Source organism: Lycium barbarum, chromosome 4, assembly GCF_019175385.1.
Source record: "Lycium barbarum isolate Lr01 chromosome 4, ASM1917538v2, whole genome shotgun sequence".
NCBI lineage: Eukaryota > Viridiplantae > Streptophyta > Magnoliopsida > Solanales > Solanaceae > Lycium > Lycium barbarum.
In genome coordinates this window covers 147,551,508-147,575,782 of record NC_083340.1, presented here as the reverse complement: position 1 = coordinate 147,575,782, position 24,275 = coordinate 147,551,508, and the positions used below count along the sequence as shown (strand labels likewise).

At 31.9% G+C, this 24,275-nt stretch overlaps 1 protein-coding gene across 2 annotated transcripts; it reads right to left on the bottom strand.

Annotated features, from left to right (window-relative positions):
- Nucleotides 1-1,857: 1,857 nt before the first annotated feature.
- Nucleotides 1,858-11,231, bottom strand: LOC132636961 (receptor-like protein 15). 2 transcript variants are annotated; one of them, XM_060354076.1, is made up of 6 exons: nt 10,679-11,231; nt 8,586-8,735; nt 8,357-8,503; nt 3,442-6,372; nt 3,099-3,197; nt 1,858-2,208 (listed from the first exon to the last, which is right to left on the bottom strand). In XM_060354076.1, exons 1-4 carry the CDS (start codon nt 11,019-11,021, stop codon nt 4,202-4,204), a joined length of 2,811 nt encoding a protein of 936 aa, XP_060210059.1. In that variant the 5' UTR covers nt 11,022-11,231; the 3' UTR covers nt 1,858-2,208; nt 3,099-3,197; nt 3,442-4,201. The 2 variants fall into 2 exon arrangements, with proteins under 2 accessions (XP_060210059.1, XP_060210060.1); XM_060354077.1 differs by lacking the exon at nt 3,099-3,197.
- Nucleotides 11,232-24,275: the final 13,044 nt, after the last annotated feature.

Here is a 24,275-nt window from a genome sequence, read left to right as displayed (position 1 = left end):
TAAGAGTTAATCAATTTTTTTTTATCAAATAACTTGATTTTACAGAATTCATTTCATCAAGTTCTATCAAGCTTTAAACTATTAGAGAGTGAATAATTTAGTTGCAATATCTCAAATAACTTGATTTACATAATTCATTTCATCAACTTCTATCAAGCTTTAAACTATTAGAGAGCGAATAATGTAGTTGCAATATCTTTATACCCTATGTTTCCTCTGTTTCTCTTCCACATATTACCCTACAAAAGAGAGACTAGAAACTTACCTTGTTCCTTTTGCTGATTAATAGTTTCTGAAATGTGCAGAAAGTATCAGAACTCTACCTCACTTGCCATTTCCACTGTACTCTACCCCACTTGCCATTTCCACTGTTTATTATTCCCATGGTCTCATTTTGTGTTACGCTGTTTGACTGAGCACAGGAGCTGACGCACCTTATGGCTAGGGTGACATCCGACACGGCTTCGTCGAAAATTTTAATTAATATTTTAAATCTATAATCTGGAAAAAGAACAGAATAGTGTAACTATATTACAAATGACTCTGCTTAATCAAAAGGCTATTTGGCTTGCTGGTTAGGCGCCTCATTACTCTACTGTACGCCCAGGGATAGAATCCCTGCTCTACACTTTAAGCCAAAAAACCCAACCAATATTAAATATTTTGAAATGAAGTTTAAGGTGAATTATATACCAAGCCAAACTTAAAACCTTAACTGGAAAAAATTACTCATTATTCCCTTCAATTTGTTCATTTGTTCTCCCCACTTTAAATGTTGACACCGTTTACGAAAAATCATGCGTACGCCACTGGCCTGAGCACAGAGTTTAAGAAAAAAAAAAAACTTTTGAAACTTGTGATTTAAAAAAAGGGGAAAATTTCACTTATAAACAATTTATGGGTCAAAATTACATATTCATAGCCCATATTTTAAATTACAAACCTACAGCCCAACATGTCATGGCTCGACTTGAATATTCAACTTTATACACCTATTGTAGATAATGTATCAACCTTGTATAAAAGTGTATAATAATGTATAAGAGGTGTTTATACACACTTTTACACTAGTATACAATATTATACAAACTCGTATAAGAGGTGTTTATACATAAGAGGGGTTTATACATAATGTATAACATGTGTTTATACACACTTCTACACTGTATAAACGTATACACACTTTTACATTGTTATACAAACTTTTTCTATATTTGCATATTGTAATTTCTAGATGAACGGGATTGCATTGAACCCCCGAGGAAAAACAGCAAATAGAAGCTACGGATAGCAGTATAATTGCAGTCAAAATTAGAAACAAAAACGTAATGTGCATAATATTGTTTCAAAATGACAAAAAAGAAGTTAAAAAAAGAAGAGAAAATTGAAAAAATAAAGAAGCAACTAAAATGGCATATTACGTTTGATGTGGCATACGGAATCACATACACAACAACGAATAGCATCTGGCAGTTTGATGTGGGGGGCTAGCTCAGGCAAAAAGATAAATATGGGCTAATGGTATTATTTTTCCCTAATTAGCATAGAGTGTAAAAATCCCTTAAAAAAGCCATAGACATTTTGTATAGCTATAAATTTCCTCATTAAGGTAAAAATAGAAAGTTTAATGTTAGAGTTATTTCTACATATAGAAAGATATTATTTTTTTTGGAACATACAAGGAGTGTCACATAAAATGAAACAGAGTGAATAGTTCCTTAACGGCTTAACCTCATTTTGTGACGGTAGAATTTTGCTATAATGGTCGAGCACCTCCACAACCAAACCGTATATTGAAGGTTTGAGTCGGGTGAAAAATAAGTGGAAACATGTTAATGTTCTACATGAAGTGCAGTGTAAAAAGGGGAAATAAAAGCCTAGATCTCACATTGCGAAGCCTCAAATGCTATGTGTTTATGATACAATATCACGCTCTAAATGGTAAGTTACATCGAAGATTAGATAATTCGCACCTAGGTACAAAGTATCCTAATTAAATTTGATGAAAAATTGATGAATACATAGAACAAAAAAAGGAAAAACAAAGCAAAGACATAGAAGAGTAGAAATATCTTACAGCATCCAAACAACAAGAAGTAATTCCACAGGTACTACAACAAATTGAACCTTCATCATTAGAGAAGCAGCTACTTAGCTCCTATGAAATTCTCTGAGAATCCTTGAAGCAATTATATGTATAGCTACAATCTGCACAATGAAATATGGTTCAAGATACAAAAAACCCAAAATAAAAACTAGAAATGCTATTTGTCAAGTGTCTACTCCAAAGAAGAGTCAAAGATAAGCGAGCATGAGTTGTTATCTCCTTATATGAACAATAAGAGACATGATTGAGCAGGAAATATTTTAACGACGACTCAAAATGCTAGAAAATCATCTGAAACTAGTTTTGCAACATTATGAAACATGAACACATAAATCGAATCAGTGGATAGTTTGATCTTACTATTGAAAGATCAAACTGTCCATTAGTCAATGCTACTAGCATCTAGAGAAGCCAATCTTTCATATAAGTCGCAAATCAACTGGTAAATACACACGCAATAACTACGTCTCACTCCCAAACAATCAATGGTAAATATAACTAAAGAATTCCGCCCTCTGAAATGTTAAGAAAATGCTAAAACCACACAAGAGAACAGTTTCTGCAGGCTGTGGGTGAGATAAAAGCAATATTGGAAAAAGCTAGGTACCATTATAATATCTTCAGCTGGATTTATATGGCACTGAAGAAACAAAATGTATTTACCTTATTTTGGACAAATATATTTGTTTTTCTAGGTATGCTCTTCCAAGGAAACGCTTTTCAAGAGGAAAATTTGGGTGGGTTCTTGAAAACAAAAAATTATCACCCTCAAAACTATATGTTATACATCGAAGAAAGATTATTTGTTCCCAAGTACAAAACACAATATTGGATTTGACAAAAAATTGATAAACATGAAGAACGAAAAATGACAACTAGGCAAAAAAAATGGAGAAATATGTTAGTCTGCAAAATGAAAGCTGGTTAAAGATTCAACAAAATCCATCATAGAAACTAGAAATGCAATTTATCAATTCAAACGAAGACTCACAGATAAGCAAGCATGAGTTGTTATCTCATTGTATGGATGGTAAGAGACGTGATGGGGCACGCAAGCTTTCAGAAGCAACTCAAGGTGCTAGATAAACATCTGGAAACAAAATTTGCAATATTGGTGAAAAATGAATTCATATATTCCTTCACTCATTAACATATGCATATATAAATCAAATCAGTTGCAAGCACCAATATGAGAAAGCACACCTGGTAAGTATAAACAAAAAATATCCCGTTTTGTGCACAATATGAGAAAACGCTAAAACCACACAAGAAAAATATTCTGCACACTGTGAACGATGTAGGTAAAAGCAATATGATATAAACAATGGACATACCATTGTAAGAACTTCAGCGACGTATGCATGGGCACTGAAGAAACAGGACAATACGGTGGAAGCTATGTTGCTTAATCCTCCAAAAATGTTCCCACACTCTTATCTGATCCTTCAAGAATACATGTCATATCCAGATTATCTCTACTTGTTAATTTTTACCCGGGAATGTCAACTGTCTTCACTAAGATTCAGCTAACTTCAGCTCCTTTACTTAAGGACATTCAGATTCAGGCACTAAGATTGGTTTGGACACACCAATAACAAGAATCTAATAGCTTCAACTGAATAAATGTTTTTCTGCTGAACTTGGTCCGGAAAAGAAAACATTTCATGAACAAAAGGATCAATCCCTACTACTACACAAGTTTATGATAGCAAAATCTGCACGTTTAAATGCCATGAAACTTGATTCAGGTTGCTTGCTTGATAGCAGATTAATTTGAACGGGAAATCATGCAGATTCTTACAGTCATAACTAAAAAAGGAGGATATAAAAATTAAACAGTATACTTACAACTCTTGTTGCTTGTCATTGTTCTACAATGCATATTCTCACCTTTTAATTATAGATATTATGAAAGATTTAAAAGGAGCTTTATAACATTTTCACCCATGCATCCATAGAAGTAAACACATAGGTCCCTGAAGATACTGCTGAAATTTCAAAAGTATCGCTTAAAAGGTAGTATGTTTTTCTTACTACAATCTTGAACACACTCAGTTACTTATTTCATCATGTACAATAAATAACTAGGCAAATTTATCTGGAAGATAAGAATTTTTCTTCAATAAACTGAAAAATCATTCTGCAAGTGGAGTCGAAGTAGATAAATGCAGCAACTCCCAGGAATGCCACAACGCATGATGGAACAAAAGTATCGAAAAAGGAATCTTCGAACAGATCATCAGTTTCTCCTGGATCTCCTGGATTCAGATCTGAAACTGTGCCTGTGCACCTTCGGCAATTTTCCTGGAGAGGTAATCCACAAAGAAAAGGATTGCCTTCATAGCTGCTAGCATCAAATGTTGCAAACTGAGCCTTCCTATCTGGTGCACGTCCTGATAAATTGTTGTTTGCCACTGAGAACTCCGATAGAAAGTTTAACTGAACCAAATCCGGGGGAATTCCACCACTCAACTTGTTGTTGGATAAGTCCAAGCTTTCTATTTGCTTCATGTTGGAAAATGTCCTTGGAATGGATCCATTCAGTTGATTATGTGATAAATTTAAAGTATGAATATCACTTAGGAACCCAGGTTCAGAAGGAATTGGACCTGTTAATCCATTCCTAGAAAAATCGATCCCCGACATGAAATCCAAGATGCTTCCTTTGTATGAATGAGGCCTACTCTTTGAGATAAATTCTATTTCTACCACATGTGATGAGTGAAATAGATCCATACCAGATTGGTCTATACGAAGTATGCTTTCATATTCGTAGTTCAAGGGTCTACCAAGGCCCAACTCAAATACCATATTTTCAAATGTTTGATCATGTTCTTTTCGATGACCAAATGGTATATCATTCAAACATGAAGGTATTAGACCAGAAATGTTATTGAAAGAAAGATCCAGTATGCGGATGTTGTGAAGCTGACATAGCTGAAAAGGAATTGAACCTACAAAATTGTTTCTATTTAATAAAAGAAACCTCAAATTTGGGAGTAGGTTGATCCACTTTGGAATTTCCCCTGATAGTTTATTATCCCCAATATCCAGTGTCACAAGGGAAGATGATCTATAAAGAGCTCCTGGCAAAGGTCCTGACAGTTCATTTTTGTGAAGGCTTAAATATCTTAGTGATGATAAATTGAAACAAGGAGGTATTTTATCAGAAAGACTATTCCATGAAAGGTCTAATACTGTCAGTTTAACAAGTTTGCAAAATCCCACTGGTATAGGACCTTTGAAAAAGTTTCTGGACGCACCGAGGAATACAAGGAAAGAAAATTCCCCTATCCAATCAGGTAATTTTCCCGAGATCAAGTTATTGCTTAGATTTAACACTTGCAAGTTGGAGCTTGTAAGAAGTCCAGGTAACAACTGCCCTGAAAAGAAATTACTATCTAAATTCAAAAAGAAGAGCGATGTGAGGTTCCATTTTTTGGGAAATAACTGGCCTTGCAGATTATTATGTGAAAGCTTCAGTGTAAGTAATCGGTTACAGCCCATAACCAAGCGTTCAGGTAATTCTCCAGTGAAATTGTTGTTCGATAGATCCAGTAACATTAACTTACTCATGTTGCCGATTGAATGAGGAATGTTACCTTGAACTGAGTTCCTAGACATGTTCAAATACCGCAAATTTGGGAGAATATGGCCAATGGATGCTGGAAGCGTTCCTTGAAAATCATTCTTAGACACATCAAGCCAAGACAAATCAAGATTTTTAGAATCAACAGGTAACACAAATTGACCTGTGAATGAGTTATGTGCGAGATTAAGGAACTTCAATCTTGTGTTGTTTTTTAGTAACCAAGTGGGAAGCTTTCCAACCATGGAATTGTAACTGAGGTCAACAACTCTTAAATCATGCTGGGTCAAAAGAAAGCTCGGAATAGATCTACTTTGCTCATTGAGATTGCAGTTTGATAGTCGTAGGACTTTTAGCTGAAATAGAGGTTTCCAGGGTGTATTTTCTGTGTGTACATGCAACTCGTTGTTAAGGCTATCAAGTTCAAGAACCTCAAGATTGGAGTTGTTAGCAAATAAACTCAATGAGATGGACCCTTCAAAATGGTTCAGAAAAAGAGAAAGGTATTCGAGGGACTTGAGCCTAAGGAGATCAGAAGGAATGGTTCCCGAAAGGTTATTTTCAGAAAGTTTGAGGAGACGAAGGGATGTTAAATTGCTGATACATGGAGGAATAGATTCGTTGAAGCTGTTTCGGCTAATATCCAACTCTTGGAGGTTTTTCAAATTACATAAACCTGAAAGACGAACAATTGCATGGTCATTGACCACAAAAATGAGAGCAACAAAATCTTTTTTCATAAAATACATAGGCTAGGGAGGGAGGGGGGAATTAAATTTCTAGACATGACAAGTAATAGTTTAGCCTATTTGGATAGCAAGGATAACTCTTGTTGTTTACCAATCTCACTCCATTTTAAGAGTGAAGACAAATAAATTGAAGAAGTCCTAACTGCATGACTATTAAGCAATTGACAAATCTACTTTAACACGCCCTGCCCTAGGAGAAATTGACAAACAAGGCAATGGGTTTCCCTTAGTTTTACTTCCCCTCTTCGTACCTCTCCATTTTCACCTCTAACCACACATGTTTTTTTTTTTTTTTAATGAATAACTAATGCAACTTATGATGTGCATATCATATCATCATAATAATACTATACTAAAAGTGGGAAGACATTAAGCCAAAAGTTGAATTACAAAAAAAGCCCATCACAAGTTGATCAGTGACATTTTTACCCTTAACTAAAAAAAAAATCTTCTATTGATTAATCTTTCAATATTTTATATTTTATTAAAGTCTAATAACTATTGCTCCAAAACGTTTCATATAATAATAGCATTGATTCAATATTTACAAGCAGCAAAACTATAACTAATAGCCACTGAATATGAATTGTCCCTCTTCTTATTCATTATCCCACCGTTTCATGTGTTAACAAAAGCATCCATTTATAATTCTTTTCATATTCCTCACTAATGGTCCCTGAATACTCTCATTTATGACCAAATAAATTTAAGAAAGTTTTATAGCTTTCGTATACCACTGTGAGAAAGCAAGATACACATGTATGATTGTACTTTCTGTGCTTCTTTCCCATTTGTGGTTAGAATTTTTTTATTCCTTTGCTCATGTGTCGTAAGATTGTTTGGTAATTTTCTTTAGGAGCTTGACTTCAATTCATAATTTTATCAAGTTTCTGTGTATATTCATGGCTCATCTAAAAGTCTCAATTATCGTACCCCAACTATTCATAATTTTTACTAATAAAAAATATTATTTTTTGTAGATCACTACAAAGTGTGAAGAGTTAAGCTATATTGCTTATTATCCTTTTCAAGTTCATAACATCATCACCTCTGAGATTAAATTTTGAAAAAATAAAAAGTTAGACAGTTTTATCTAATGGTGTAAAAGAGTTTTACTTCTCCGGATCCTTATCTGTGTATTTACTTGATGTTTTAAAATTTTCTTTTTACTGGGCTTGGCTTTTACTCTTTTTTTGGTTAAACCTATAAATCCTTAATTCAAAAACTTCATGTTTAACATTTAGTTTTTTATATTTTTTTTCTATACTCTTCTCAATCAATACAAGCATTTTTATGCGTTAAGAAGAAAGAAGACTAAAGAAAAATGATGGTATATAATTCAGTCAGGCAATTTAGTCAGAAACTTATATCATACTATGTTCATGTAATTGTCTAAATACATCAAAAATCTCATTAATTTTAACCCTTATATTTTTTTTTCTTTGCAAAGTAAAAATAAAATAGAAATATGCGTTTAAATTAATACTTTTAGTATATAAACCCTATAAATTGTTTATATATTGCAATCTTTGTCCAAGTACTTAAAAAAAATACAATTAATAATCTTAATAAGTAAGAAATATTATCTTTTAAGGATATCATATTTTCAATACTATTATTTTCTCCAATAATAATAAATATTAATAGTTTAATAGACTCACCATTCACCATTTTGACCTTGCATTTTCCTCCTTTAAATTCAATATATAAGTCACACTATTCTAATATTACTCATACAATTTTAATGTGTTTGTATTGATTAGCATGGGATACACCAGATACTAGTATATATATCAATCTTAAAAGAAACATCTGTCATTAGTTAAATATCTAACCATTGGAAATCATCTAAGAGCTCATATATACGGATAATGTAAATTAAATTGAGTATCTAGAGCAATGAGAGCACACCTTCCTCCAGGAAAGAGCCACTTAATTGATTGTGACTAAATGATAAGCCCTTTAAAGATGTCATGGCCCCAAGAGATGGAGGTACCTCACCAGCAATCAGATTATAACTCAAGTCAAGCATCTCCAGGCCCCTCAAAGTTGTCAACTCTGTGAACAAACAAGTCATTAAGTGTAATAATACAACTGCCGAAGGCTCTATCAATTTTCCCCAGGGAGAAGGCTTCGTTACCTTGGAATGAGGACCAATTTTTCAGATTGTTGCCTCTAAAGTTCAAAAACTTCAAAGACGCCATGCCACAGACGGATGGAATTTTCGTGAGCGCGTTGAAACTCAGATCCAACATTTGTAATTGTTTTAATCTCAGCACTCCATTAAAGCCTGTATAAAATCAATCAAGGAAATTGCATATTCATATGTAAAATTTTGAGTCTTTTTTTTTTTCAGGTAAAAAGTTAGCAAAGCATCAAGATACTAGAACAGTTAGCAGGATGCTCTTTCATGAATGCAGATCTATCCTTAAGTTATAGCTAAAAAAGGAAGATAATGTTTGATTAGACCTTTTAGTAGAGGATACTTATTTTGTGCTTGGAACGCACAACTAAAAGTCCGCATGGTTTGATGGCTAAGAGGGGACACCTGAAGAGTGTTTCGTCCAGGCGTGCGCGGGATCGATCCCTGCTAGACAATTTTTTAAAATTCAATTTTGCTTCTTTACTCAGAAAACTCACAACCCACGTTTGCTTTCTTCTTTTTTCTTTTTCAGAAAACAAAATTACAAAATCAACTAAAAAGAAATCAACCAATAAATTATTACTTTTAGATTGTTACATAAAGAATGAAGTTTTTGAAAGTGTACCTAATGAAGCAATCATTGATCGTTTTCAAAAGATGGCTATTCATCGAGTACAATTGTAATGATAATGTGATTCACTATTTTTTATTTATATAAAGAATTTGAATACTCATTTTTTATTATTATTACTGCATGTTAATTTATTTTTGTCAGATAAGTCATAAATCTTGGTCTTTTAGTATAGAGGCTTTAAATTATCAGTGTGCTTTTCTTTTTGGAACTTGTAGTCCAGTGACAAGAGTGTATACTTTGATTTAGAGGATTTGGGCAACATCACTTGGTCAGTGGGACTTGTATGGATAAGATCACAAGAAGGGCATAATAAGATTAGTTGTTAGCTTCTTCAAAATATTCCTAAATATAGAATGACAAGAAGACGTTATTTTGTTAAGCTTCTTAACTAGAGAATTGGTTTCGTTACTTCTCTCGTTTTTTTCTTTCCGGAATGATGTGATTTACTTAATTCTTTTCTTAAAAAATATGTATTTTCTTAAAAAATATGTATTTTCTTAAAATATAAAAATAAATCTAGTTTTCCAAATTTAGTTTTAAAAAAAGGAGTTTCCACATTTTAAAAAATAATTAATTTTTCCAAAATTTTATAAAAATCCAGTTTTTTCACATTTTGATAAGAAAAAACAATTTTTCCGGATTTTATTGGAAAAATAAAAGTGTCCTAAGAAAATGAAATCATGAAAATCAATATTTTTTAAGACATTTTAAAAAAATAATTAAGTTTTCCATATTTATAACAGATCCTTTTTCCATATTTCATGTTTTAAGTTTTGTTTTTAAAAATAAAATCAAATTTTCAATTTTTTTCTTAAAAAACGGGTTTTAAAAATCACTTATTTTTTAAGAAAAATTAGTTTTTTAATCCATGTTTTCAGTTTTGTTTTTTTTTAAATCAAAATTTCAATTGTTTTAAAAAAAACGGGTTTTTAACAATAATTGTTTTTAAAGAAAATTTGGTTTTTTAATCCATGTTTTCAGTTTTGTTTTTTAAAAAAAAATATCAATTTTTTTTAAAAAACGGGGTTTTAAAATCATTTTTTTCTGAAAGAAAATTCAGTTTTTTATTTTTTAAAAAAATTGACACATAAGCTGGGAAAAAAATTAAAATAAATAAATACACATGTGGCAAGGAGAGTGTATGTCACTCTCTCATATAAGAGTAGCACCAATGTTTAAGGGGTAATTATTTCGTTTTAAATAAGTTTAGGTGAGTAATAACACTCAGGAAAAAATAAGTGTGTCGTAGCAACTTTGGGTATAGTTTGAGGGTAATAGCGTCTTATCCCAATTTATTTCAGCAAACTTGAAGAATCCATGTCTTCAATTTACAGAAAAACTTTACTAGTTTGACCTTAATTAATTGCACCATATGAATATACTCATATCTTATTATCTATATAAGCTACTATGAATCCGCTTGCAAAATAATTAGAAGAAGGAAGAGTAATTTCACCTTCAATGTAGTTTCCATCCAATCTTAACTCACGCAGCTCCTCAAAGGGATGAAATAAAGAGGATTCCAGGAAGAAACCGTAGTTGTTGGCCCCCCACTCATCTTGGGTATTATTGAGTGAAAGTTTTATCACATGCTTCGTCAATTCACTGCAACCAACCCTTTTCCACTTACAACAATCTCTTTCTTCGCCGCCCCAATACGAAAGAGCAGTCCCATTTGGGTAGTTGAATGCATCTTTGAGTTTCAAGAGAGCAATTTTTTCTTCTTCCCAACAGGCATGTGCATGAAGAAGCACATGAAGCACAACATATAACCTCAAAATCACTAAGAAATCTGCCATGCTTGAAGACTAATTTTATCTCTAAAGTAGTAAAGAATTTTGAGTAATTTCTTCATACACCATGATATATATAGTAGTAGTAAACAGAATGTGGAATTTCTTCGAAATTCTGTTCACAGTGATTGATGAACAATACAGTTTACTTTGACTCGGTCAGGTTTGGGCCACTGACGTTGAAGTATATGGTTCATACTAATTGGAAAAGTTAGCTCTAAATGTTTATTTTTTTCTTTTCAACCAAAAAGAAGCGTTTTTGTTGTCCTCACGAAGGGTAGTTTGGACCTTGCAAGAATTTTAAGGACCACCTTTAAAACCCCACATATCCTCAGTGATCAATTAGAGACCAGTTTTTTTTTTTTTTTTTTGCCATTCTAGCATCTGAGATCGGACGGTACAAATTAGAAGAATTATAAACTGTCTGTTGGTCTGTCAGCCACACATAGCTAAAATTTGAGGACTTTTTGTAGCCACGTGTCCTTAGTAACTTTTTACTCTGTCAATTACCAAACATTTATTATGCTCTCAGGTTATACCCTTTTCGAAAGAAGATATACATAAAACAAGTCATTCAATCAATAGATTGATATACTCCCTCCGTTCACTTTTACTTATCACGTTTTGACTTTTCACGCTGTTTAAGAAATAATGATTAAGATAGATATTTTACCACAATACCCTTATTAAATGGTGTATAATTGTATTAGAGTTGGGAAAATGATTTGAAATGAGTAATAAATGTTAAGGGTAAAATAAGAAAAAAAAATTGTCTTACCTTGATATGTGAAAATTGACAAGTAAAAATGAAAATCTATAAAAGAAATAGTGGACAAGTAAAAGTGAATGGAGGGAGTATCTTTTAAAAACATCTTGTCCTTAATTAGCGAGGTTGCATATGAAATTATAGAATTTTTGGTAAAAATCAGCGATGGACTACCTTTTTTAAAAGCTCCAGAATGTCGCTCATCTGTTTCTAAATGCTTTGCTTTGAGTCTTGCACCCTCTTATCATGAGTCCGCAACTTAAATGACTCAAAAAGTAGTTGTAGGGATCAAAATAACCCAATAAAAAAAGTTACTAAAGTAACCTTTGCGCACTAAATTAGTGCGCAATAAGACCAAAATGCAAATTTAGAGTTAAGTCCTATTGTGCACTAAGTGCACAATAGGGGTTGTATATATATATTTTTTTCAATTTTAAAGTTTTGAAATTTTACGTTTTTTTTTTTCATACTTGACCAAAGATTAGTCATGTTTCAAAATGCCAGAATATCATTATTTTATATAAAACCTGATATCTTTTTCTGCGAACAACAATATAGACTCAATACATTAAATATATGTAAACATTTGAATCGTCGTTTTAGGAGTTATAAAGTGTCTCAAAGTAAGTTTTGTTTGTTTGGAAACTTGTTATCTTTAGGTTTAAGTGTTTTATTTATAATTAGTTTAGGATGTCACGCGAGTTAGTTATATATGATAAGATAACAAAAAGTAAAATGATATTTATTATTAAAAATAGATACACAAAAAGTATCCTTAATTTTTACTTAAACTAATTTTTACTTAAACCATGCATCATGCACCCAAGTTGTTTTCTCAGCTCCCACCTAGGTTTGATCCTAGGTAGTTGGCATAAAAAAGAGATGGTTAAACCACCAAGCCAAGTTGGTTAAAGCAACAATGTAGACACTTTTTATTTTTATCTAACTTATTTTCATAAATTGAATTTCGAGCCTTGAAATTGACATTCAAAACATCACTACCACTAGATTACCATCTTCAAATATATTTTTTATCACTAGATTTTTACCAAAGATGAATGAAAATTGTGCACCAATTTGGGAAAAAAAATCAAATTGGCTTGGAAAAAGAATGTTTTTCTAAAAATTGGTCGTCAAAATACGCGAAATAAAAAAAATCGCCTAAATCGGACGTCCGAGCTCAAAGTTATGATCGTTTAAAGTTTCATCAATTTAAAACTAAACTACTTTTTCTCCCTATACTCATTATTTGATAATTTTATCTTATCAATTTATATAACTACTTAAATCTACTGGATAAAAAAATTATGGGACTTGCATAACGCATTAATTTACTGCATTATTCAAACAATTTTTTTAAACCTAAAGATAATAAGTTTCCAAACAAACAAAACTTAATTCAGGGCACATTATAACCCCTAAAACAATGATCCAAATGTTTACGTATACTTGATATATTGAGCCTATATTATTGTTCGCAGAAAAAGATATCAGGTTCTATATAAAATATTGACATTCCGGCGTTTTGAAACATGACTAATCTTTGGTCAAAATATGGAAAAAACGTGAAATTTCAAACTTTAACATTGAAAAAAAAAATACAACCCTTATTGCTCACTAAATTAGTGACAATAGGACTTAACTCTAAATTTGCAGCTTCGTCCTATTGCGCACTAATTTAGTGCGCAAAAGTTACTTCGGTAACTTTTTTTTATTGGATAATTTTGATCCCTACAGCTACTTTTTGGGTCATTTATTGGGAAAGTTTATCTCCTATGATACGTTCTTCTTTCGTGTCGATTTTTTTGGTGTTAGGAAAATTTTCCAAACAGAGAGAAAAAGGGAGAAAGATCACTTTTCCAAACTAAATGTTTGTTCAAAAATAAGACGCTTTTTAGTAGTCTTCTTTTTCATTCTGCAGTAGTGTTTGTCTTTGAGCGATCCCGAACAAACTTGTCTCTTTCCCCTAAATATGAGTTAAATTTCACATATGGCCACACAACTATGACTCCCCCCCCCCCCCCCCCCCCCCCCCGGCAACTAAAGTCACTTATCTATGTTATCTAAAACAAAAGTAAAAAAACTTTGCCCTTACAACCCAAAGGTTACATATGCCGGAAAATCCAACTTCCGATGGGTGATAATGTTTCACTATTTTATTTATTTTTAACTTTTCTACTATTTTATTTATTTTTAACTTTTCTACTATTTTATTTATTTTTAGTTTAATGAATATTAAAAATTTAATTAAAAAACCCAACCCGACTCAATCCAAAACTCATATCTCACAGGTAATAATCTTTTTCTCTTTCTTTTAAAAAAGATTAGTCTAATAAATACAAATTCAATTAAAAGAACAGATCCATAACTCGACCCGACCATAATTCATATGCAAAAATTAAAATACTCTTCTTCTTGTTTAGAGTTTTGCTATATATGAAACATATTATATGCTATACCAATCATATTTTCCAGTAAAGTATAAAATCGTATTATTCCCTCATATGAAAAAAATAAAGATATGCTATTATTGTTTTCAATTAGAGACTCCAAAATTTCACCTGATCCAACCATTCTTGTTCAAATCCCTTCTTTAAATTATATCTACTTTAATGTAAGATTCTATTAGGGAACAAGAATATAAAATCAGTTCATGCATATCTTATTCTGTTTACAATATGGAATTTAGAGGCCGGAGTAAGAAACTGAGTTTTAAGGATTAATAGTTATTGCTACTTGTATCGAAAGTAAAAGTTTTGTCATAATTTTATTTCAAAAATTTATTCAACCTTTTAGTATTGTAACTGGCAAAAATGGTTGATATACATCATATGATATGCTTCTTATAAAGCAAAACTCTAAAAAAGAGTAAGAGTCGGGTTAGATCGGTTCTTTTTAATTGAATTTATATTTATTAGACCTATTTTTTTTTAAACAAAAAGTAAAATATAATTACAGGTGAGACATGAGTTTTGGATTGAGTCGGGTTGGATTTTTTTAATTATATTTGTTTCTCTTAAACTATAAATAAATAAAATAGTAAAATTTAAAAATAAATAAAATAGTAGTAAAATCTTATCACCCACTGGAAGTTGGATTTTTTTGGCATATATGACTTTTGTTTTAGTAAGGGAAAAGTTTTGTGACTTTTGTGTTAAAAAATATAGTTAAGTGATTTTGGTGGGAAAAAAAATCATAGTTGTGTGACAATGTGTGAAATTTACCCCCTAAATATGTGGACAATATTTCTTTCAAAGATACTGAATTTATTTACGCTTCAAAGTTTTCATTCAATTTTGGTTGCTAATTTTTGTTTTCAATATTAAAAGCCCTAACTACGAAAAGGTCATAGTTTTAAATATCTTGTAAATTTGTTACAAGAATTTGTATAAATTTTCTGAAGTGTGCCTTATACAAGGGTGCGGTCTCTAATTATATTGACCCAAGTCAACTCTCTTGTGAACATTACAAGCCCCAACCACCAAAAGAGAAATTTGTTACAAAAATCAGAAGAAATTTTCTAAAGTTTGCCTTATACAAGGGTGCGGTCTCTAATTATATTGACCCAAGTCAACTCTCTTGTGAACATTAAAAGCCCCAACTATCAAAAAGTCATAGTTTTAAATATCTTGGAAATTTGTTACAAGAATCTATAGAAATTTCTGAAGTGTGCCTTATATAAGGGTGCGGTCTCTAATTATATTGACCCAAGTCAACTCTCTTATGAACTAGGATGACATAAGGATTGTGATAGTTGATTTTGTAAGAAACGTTTTGTTATTTGCTAAAAACAAATAAAAGAAAATGGCAAGTCTCTTTTTCTTTTATTCACTTCTATGTTTTGTGTTTCTAAGTCAAAGTTGTTCTTAATCATCTTTGCTCTCCCAGTGAAGCTTTTGCTTTGCTTGTCTTCCACTCTTATGGGTGTTCTACTTCTTCCAAAAAAAAACATCTTGGAATGAGAGTAGGGATTGCTGCACTTGGGATGAAGTTATTTGTGACTTGTTAATGGGTCATGTTATTGGCCTGGACCTTAGTTGCAGCCAGTTTGGTGGAACTCTTTATCCCAACGACAGTCTCTTCTAACTCCATCATCTCCAGAGACTGTCTACTAAATGCATAATTAATACTTTTTATCTTCTACCTGTTAATGTAGGAAAATGTCAACTTGCTTGGGGTTGAGACGTAATTGTTGTTGTTGTTTAACTTCTACTGTTTATACTAATAAAATATAAATAAAATTGCTTGGAAGATAATCATAGATAACTGCCCATAGTAAGGCACGCACTTGCTAACAAATTAAAAAATGCTCCTAATATGGATTATTTTTTTTTACACTGTCATTGTATATAAGCTAAAAAACTCAATAAATTCAAGAACCCAACTGGGGACTTGAGATGGTTACTGGAAAAAAGAAACTAATAAACAATTTAAGTTATATTTACTTATGTGTTACAGAATTTTAGAAAATCGATGTATTTTAACTTGTAGCTGTAGTAACGTGCTTTATTTTTTGCATCATACATAAACGGGCCCTCAAACTTGGTCTCAGCTGGCGAGTTATATATATATATATATACACCCTCAACGTATACTCTGATTAATTATGACGTACCCAACCTTTGCGAGCGACCTATTACCCCCTGGCCTTATTTTTTCTGTATTTTTGTACCATTTTTGGCTGACGTGGCACCAAAAAAAATTGATGCCGAGTTGCACAGTGGAGAGTGTTGCACACTCTCCGCCATATTGGTGCCACGTCACTGCCACGACACTGCCACATCAAAGCCACATCACCACCACTTTTCCTTTCTTTTTTTTTCATTTGATTTTTCTTTTATTAATTATATTTACACTAATTAACCTCTAATTAACCATTAAACCATTAATTTTGTCTTCTTCATTACTAAACCCTTAATTTTGTCTTCTTCATTACTAAACCCTTCTTCTTCTTCTTCTTCTTCTTCTTCTTCTTCTTCTTCTTCTTCTTCTTCTTCTTCTTCATTTCAAGTAATCCATCAACCCATTTTCTTCCTCCATTAACACACACATATTCAACTCATTTTCCTCCTCCATTAACACACACACACACATTCAACCCATTTTCTTTCTCCCTTAACACACAAACACATTCAACCCATTTTCTTCCTCTATTAACACACACATTCAATTTAATCATCAATCATAAAGAGATTATTTTCAAGAAACATTCAACCCATTCTCTTCCTCCGTTAACACACACATTCAATTTCATCATAAATCCCCGTCCCCCTTCTTTTTCATTTCAGGCCGCCCCCCCCCCCCCCCCCCCCTAACCAGCTGCTCTTGCCCCAACCCATTTGAAGAAATTGCTATTTGAAGAACAAACTGTGCAATTTCTTCCTTTCTGGGCTATGTTCAATCATGGACTGGAATTTAACAACAATGGAAATTGTTGTTTGTTAAATTTCATGGAAATTGTCCAACCCGCTCCTCTTGCCATTTGTTAAATTTCATGGAAATTCATAGGGAATGGAATTTAACAACAATGTAGAAATTGCACGAACTGCCCATGATTTCACGAACTGGGCTATGTTCAATCATGGCGGCGGGGTGTGGCGACAGCGGCGGCGGGGGTGGTTGAGGAGAAAGAAGAAGAAAGAGAAAAATTAATTGCAATTAATAGCTTTAACAATTGAAATGTGGAAGAAAGGGAGGGCGAGGGTGGGTGAGAGGATAAAATATAAATTAATTTTTAAAAATTAATTTTTATTAAAATATAAAAACTATTTTTACTACTTTCACTCGCTATTAATTTTTTTTGGTGCCACGTCAGCCAAAAAAGTAAAAAAATACAGAAAAAATAAGGTCAGGAGGGTAATAAGTCGCCCGCAAAGGTTGGGTGCGTCATAATTAATCCGAGTATATGTTGGGGTTTTTTTTATGTATTTTCCCTATATATATATATATATATATATATATATATATATAGGTGTGCACAAGCAGATACCTTAGCTTGTCTCCATTTGTCAGTTATGAACACTCCAACTTACAAAATGATCATCTAGACGCCTTCAAATTTTTACGTCTCACGTCAATGCCATCTCAGCATTTGTATATACGTGTTTAATTTTATATAAGCCGAGGTGCCTACTTGTGCATATCCAAAGTTAGAGGGCATACTCACCAGCTGAGGCCAAATTTGAGGGCATATTTTTGTATTATGCCTTATTTTCCACGTTACTAAGTATTTTCAACTTTTCATTTTATTGACGGTACCTGTAGTTACCTTTAGGATTCCAAGTAGTTTAAAAGAAATTACATTGTGTAAATATAGAAATTAATCTAAAAAAATTAAAATAAAAGTAAAGAAAGGTAATAAGAGACATATTATTTAAGCAAATGTATTAGACTATATATAGAGTAGTATCATTTGCTTTCATCTTCATAATATTCATCACTCAAAGCATAGTGAATTAACTAAAGAAGTTAGCAATGTGTGCTTATTATTCAAGCTGTGGAACCTCATTGTTTCCCCTTTTTCATTTCTTATGATCTTCTTCAACTATTCTTCACTTTTGAATTATCAAAGTGATAATTCCATCACTTTTTCTTTCTTTCTCAAAAACCCCTCCATTAAACAACAACAAAGAACAAAATCTTGGTACTCATGCTATGGTACTTTTATTTTTTCTTTAGCTTGTTCTTGACTTGTTGATATATGATTATGGTTTACCATGTTATGAATATAGAACTAAATTATCTAACTACATTACAAAATAAAACTTGAATTTTTTATAGAATCAAACTATAAATGATTTTCGAATTTGATCATTTCTTAGATTTTGTTGAAGTGTATTTAATTAATTTTGGATGTTAAATCGAACATTTACCTTATAAAGTCTTTTCTTTGTTACTTTACTTTAAGTTTAATTCATTAGATTTTGTAATACTTAATTCACATAATAATGACTGAGAAGAAGAAAAAGTTATCACACAATGAAAAATATACTACAAAAAATAGAAATTAATGACGAACAACTTCTATCGTTAAACAACAAAAAATTCGTCGCAAATAATATTTAACAATGATCATCAGCCACTGATTATCAAAACATCATGTTAGTTACTAGCTATTTAGCGATAGATTAGCAATGAATTTTGTAGCTACTTCCTATTTTTTATTTAGTGTATATCAACAATCTTCAAACATTTATATTTCTGTTTTTTTAACACCGTTTTTGAATGAATTTAACAGAAGAGCAGTTTACAAAAAGTTGAAGAAGATTTAGCCCGAGCAAGAGCAGCAATTTGGAAAGCTATTCGTTCGAAAAATTATGCATCGGATAAAGAAGAGAGGTTCATTCCAAATGGATCTATTTATAGAAACCCATATGACTTTCATCGGTTAAGTTTATTGGAACATTTCATTCCATTAATTTAGTTAGTTTTACTGTTTATATAAGCTAATGCTGCTACTATAATGCTAGCAGTACTTCTCTCTTCTTATGGAGAAAACATGTATTTGTGCTGGATTTAACTTGTATAACATTGTTAGTGTGTAGTATATTACATGTTATGGAATGTAATTTGCCTTATTTTTTAGGTTACTATATAATTCATTTTTTAAAAAAGAATATCAACAAACACTCTGATGAAGTTCTTGAAGAGCTCTGGATTTCTAGCGGAAATATCTGGTGCCTGAATTGACCTCTCAAGTAAATCAATTACAGCATGCAATCACTACTAAATATACAGGAATTTCCAACAAACGTCTTCATCGGAAATATGGGATTTCCGATAGAAAATCCATTGTAAATATTCCAACTAATATCTGTTGGAAATTCCATGGGAATGGGGTTTCAATTGACGCTACTCGGGCAAGGGTAGCTCCACCTCTGTTTATGCTCAAACTAATTATTGAAACAACACGTTTAGATTTGGAAAAAAGGATGATAAATCACTTTTAATTTTTCAAAAAATGCAAAACATTTTGCACCCAAGGATAAGACCTAATAGTCAATTAAATGACAAGAGAGGGTTGCTCAGATGATAAGCGCCCTCCACTTTCAACCCGAAGGTTGCGAGTTCGAGTCACCAAGGGAGCAAGGAGGGAGCTCCTGGGGGTAGGGGTTTAAAAAAAATAGTAAAAACAAATAGTCAATTAAATGAGTGTACTGCAAATCTTGGAGATCAGGGTTCAAATTCAACATAGAAAAAAAAGTAGTACTAGGTAATTTGATCTTCTTCTTGTTCTTTTTTTTTTTTTTTTTTTTTTTTTTTTTTTTTTTTTGCGTGCATGCTTACTTCAACTCCGATCCCCTAACTAAAACATTACACAGAGATTTGGAAAAGGGGGTGATAAATCACCTTTAAAAATAAATAAATAAATATATATATATATATATATATATTTTCCACCCAACGATGTGACCGCTGAGTGCACTGATAATAAATATGTGAGACCAAAAGTAGTGGAGTAGAGGAAAGGAAAAAATTTACCCAATCATGGCAAGAAACCAAGAAATGATCAGCCCCATTGCTTCTATTCCATAAGGATACTTGTTAGCAATAACATGAATATAATCTTCAACAACCCTTTGAATCCTTTCTCTAGAATAATTGGTGATAATTGGCAAGTAAATATATTCAACAATATATGTGACACTAATTGGTAAAAAAAAAATGCATGACCTTCTTCAGGATGTGAAGCTAAAAAAAGGTCAATTTTCGGAATGAAATGTTCCAATAAACTTAACTGATGAAAGGCATATGAGTTTCTATAAATAGATCCATTTGGAATGAACCTCTCTTCTTTATCCGATGCATAATTTTTCGAACGAATAGCTTTCCAAATTGCTGCTCTTGCTCGGACTAAATCTTCTTCAACTTTTTGTAAACTGCTCTTCTGTTAAATTCATTCAAAAACAGTGTTAAAAAAAACAGAAATATAAATGTTGTTTGAAGATTGTTGATATACACTAAAAAAAAAAATACATAGGAATTAGCTACGAAATTCATTGTAATCTATCGCTAAATAGCTAATAACTAACATGATGTTTTGATAATCAGTGGCTGATGATCATTGTTAAATATTATTTGCGACGAATTCTTTTTTGTTTAATGATAGAAGTTGTTCGTCGCTAATTCCTATTTTTTGTAGTATATTTTTAATTGTGTGATAACTTTTTCTTCTTCCCAATCATTATTATGTGAATTAATTATTACAAAATCTAATGAATTAAACTTAAAGTAAAGTAACAAAGAAAAGACTTTGTAAGGGAAAATACATTAAATCCCCCCAGCGTATAGCCGGATTAATTATGACGCACCCAACCTTTGCGGGCGACCTATTACCCCCCGAGTCTTAATTTTTCAGTATTTTAGTGACATTTTTTGACTGACCTGGCAAAAAAAAAAATTGAAGCCCAGATGCATGGTGGAGAGTGTTGCACACTCTCCGCCACATTGGTGCTACGCAGCTGCCACGTCACTGCCACTTTTTTTTCATTTGATTTTTCTTTTATTAATTATCAATTAATTTTTCTTTTATTATAATTAATAATTATTAATTATATTTACCATTGCTGCTGCGGTGTGGCGGCGGCAGTGATTTTTTTTCATTTGATTTTTCTTTTATTAATTATTAATTAATTAATTTTTCTTTTATTATAATTAACAATTATTAATTATTGTTGCAGCAGCTGCTGCTGCTGTGGTGTGGCGGCGGCGGCAGTTTTTTTCGTTTGATTTTCTTTTATTAATTATTAATTAATTTTTCTTTTATTATAATTAACAATTATTAATTATTGTTGCTGCTGCGGTGTGGCAGCGGCGGCGACGGTTTTTTCATTTGATTTTTCTTCTATTAATTATTAATTAATTTTTCTTTTATTATAATTAACAATTATTAATTATTGTTGCGGCGGCGGCGGTGTGGCGGCGGCGGTGGTTGAGGAGAAAGAAGAAGAAAGAGAAAATTAAATTGCATTTAACAATTGAAATGTGAAAGAGAGGGAGGGTGGGGGTGGGTGAGATGATAAAATAATAATAAATTTTTATTAATATATCTCGTTTGCACAGTGGTTACTCACCATATTTGTTTTTGCCACGTCAGTCGAAAATGTCACTAAAATACTGAAAAATTAAGACTCGGGGGGTAATAGGTCGCCCGCAAAGGTTGGATGCGTCATAATTAATCCGGCTATACGTTGGAGGGGGGGGGGGGGGGTTTAATGTATTTTCCCAACTTTATAAGGTAAATGTTCGCTTTAACATCCAAAATTAATTAAATACACTTCAACAAAATCTAAGAAATGATCAAATTCGAAAATCAATTATAGTTTGATTCTATAAAAAATTCAAGTTTTATTTTGTAATGTAGTTAGATAATTTAGTTCTATATTCATAACATGGTAAACCATAATCATATATCAACAAGTCAAGAACAATCTAAAGAAAAAATAAAAGTAACTTAGCATGAGTTTCAAGATTTTGTTCTTTGTTGTTGTTTAATGGAGGGGTTTTTGAGAAAGGCAAAAAAGTGATGGAATTATCAGTTTGATAATTCAAAAGTGAAGATAAGTAGAAGAAGATCATAAGAAATGAAAAAGGGGAAACAATGAGGTTCCACAGCTTGAATAATAAGTACACATTACTAACTTCTTTAGTTAATTCAATATGCTTTAAGTGATGAATATTATGAAGATGAAAGCAGATGATACTACTCTATATATAGTCTAATACATTTGCTTAAATAATATGTCTCTTATTACCTTTCTTTACTTTTATTTTATTTTTTTTAGTTTAATTTCTATATTTACCCAATGTAATTTCTTTTACGCACCTGGAATCCTAAAGGTAACTACATGTACCGTCAATAAAATAAAAAGTTGGAAATACTGAGTACCGTAGAAAATAAGGCATAATACATAAACAGACCTTCAAATTTGGTCTCAGCTGACAAGTATGTCCTCCAACTTTGGGTGTGCATAAGTAGGCATCTCAACTTATATAAAGTTAAATACGTAAACACAAATGCTGACATGACACTGAGGTGATTTGTAAAATTTGGAGGTGTCTAGATGATCATTTTGTAAGTTGGAGTGTTCAACTGACAAAGTGGAGACAAGTTAAGGTGTCTGCTTGTACACACCTAAAGTTGGAAGGCATACTTGCCAACTGAGACGAAGTTTGAGGGTTCGTTTATGTATGATGCAAAAAAATAAAGCACGTTACTATAGCTACAAGTTAAAATACATCGATTTTCTAAAATTCTGTAACACATAAGTAAATATAACTTAAATTCTTTATTAGTTTCTTTTTTCCAGTAACCATCTCAAGTCCCCAGTTGGGTTCTTGAATTTATTGAGTTTTTTAGCTTATATACAATGATAGTGTAAAAACAAATCCACATTAGGAGCACTTTTTAACTTGTTATGGCAGGTTCGTGCCTTATATGGGTAGTTTTCTATGATTATCTTCCAAGCAATTTTATTTATATTTTATTAGTATAAAAAATAGAAGTTAAACAACAACAACAACAACAACAATTACGTCTCAATCCCAAGTAAGTTGACATTTTCCTACATTAGTAGGTAGAAGATAAAAAGTATTTAATATGCATTTAGCAGACAGTCTCTGGAGATGATGGAGTTGGAAGAGGCTGTCGTTTGGATGAAAAGTTCCACCAAGCTGACTATAAATAAGGTCTAGGCCAATAACATGACCCGTTAACAAGTCACAAGTAACTTCATCCCAAGTGCAACAATCCCAACTCTGATTCCAAGATGTTTTTTTTTTTTTCAGGAAAGAAGTGGAAACCCATAAGAGTGAAAGACAAGCAAAGCAAAAGCTTCACTGGGAGAGCAAAGATGATGTACAAATGATGAAGAAAAGCTTTGACTTAGAAACACAAAACAGAGAAGTTAATAAAAGAAAAACAGACTTGAAATTTTCTTTTATTTGTTTTCAGCAAATAACAAAATGTTTCTTCCAAAATCAATTATCACAATCCTTACGTCATCCTTGTTCACAACAGAGTTGACTTGGGTCAATATAATTAGAGACTGCACCCTTGTATAAGGCACACTTCAGAAAATTTCTACATATTCTTGTAACAAATTTCCAAGATACTTATGGGGCTTTTAATGTTCACAAGAGAGTTGACTTATGTCAATATAATTAGAGACCGCACCATTGTATAAAGCAATTAGAGACCGCACCATTGTATAAGGCACACTTCAGAAAATTTCTACCTATTCTTGTAACAAATTTCCAAGATACTTAAAACTATGACCTTTTAGTAATTGGGGCTTCTAATGTTGAGAACAAAAAGCGAAAATTGAATGAAAACTTTGAAGCGTAAATAAATTCAGTAGCCTTGAAAGAAATATTGTCCACATATTTAGGCGGTAAATTTCACATATGGTCACAAACTATGATTTTTTTTTTCCCACCAGAGTCACTTAACTATGTTTTCTGACACAAAAGTCTCAAAACTTTTCCCTTACTAA

What these genes read in the sequence shown, in the direction of transcription:
- LOC132636961 (XM_060354076.1), bottom strand. Translation starts at nt 11,021, where the DNA reads ATGGCAGATTTCTTAGTGATTTTGAGGTTATATGTTGTGCTTCATGTG. An exon ending in GGATGGAAACTACATTGAAG is followed by an intron (nt 8,736 to 10,678) that starts GTGAAATTACTC and finishes GATTTTATACAG; the next exon opens with GCTTTAATGGAGTGCTGAGA. An exon ending in AAATTGGTCCTCATTCCAAG is followed by an intron (nt 8,504 to 8,585) that starts GTAACGAAGCCT and finishes GTTTGTTCACAG; the next exon opens with AGTTGACAACTTTGAGGGGC.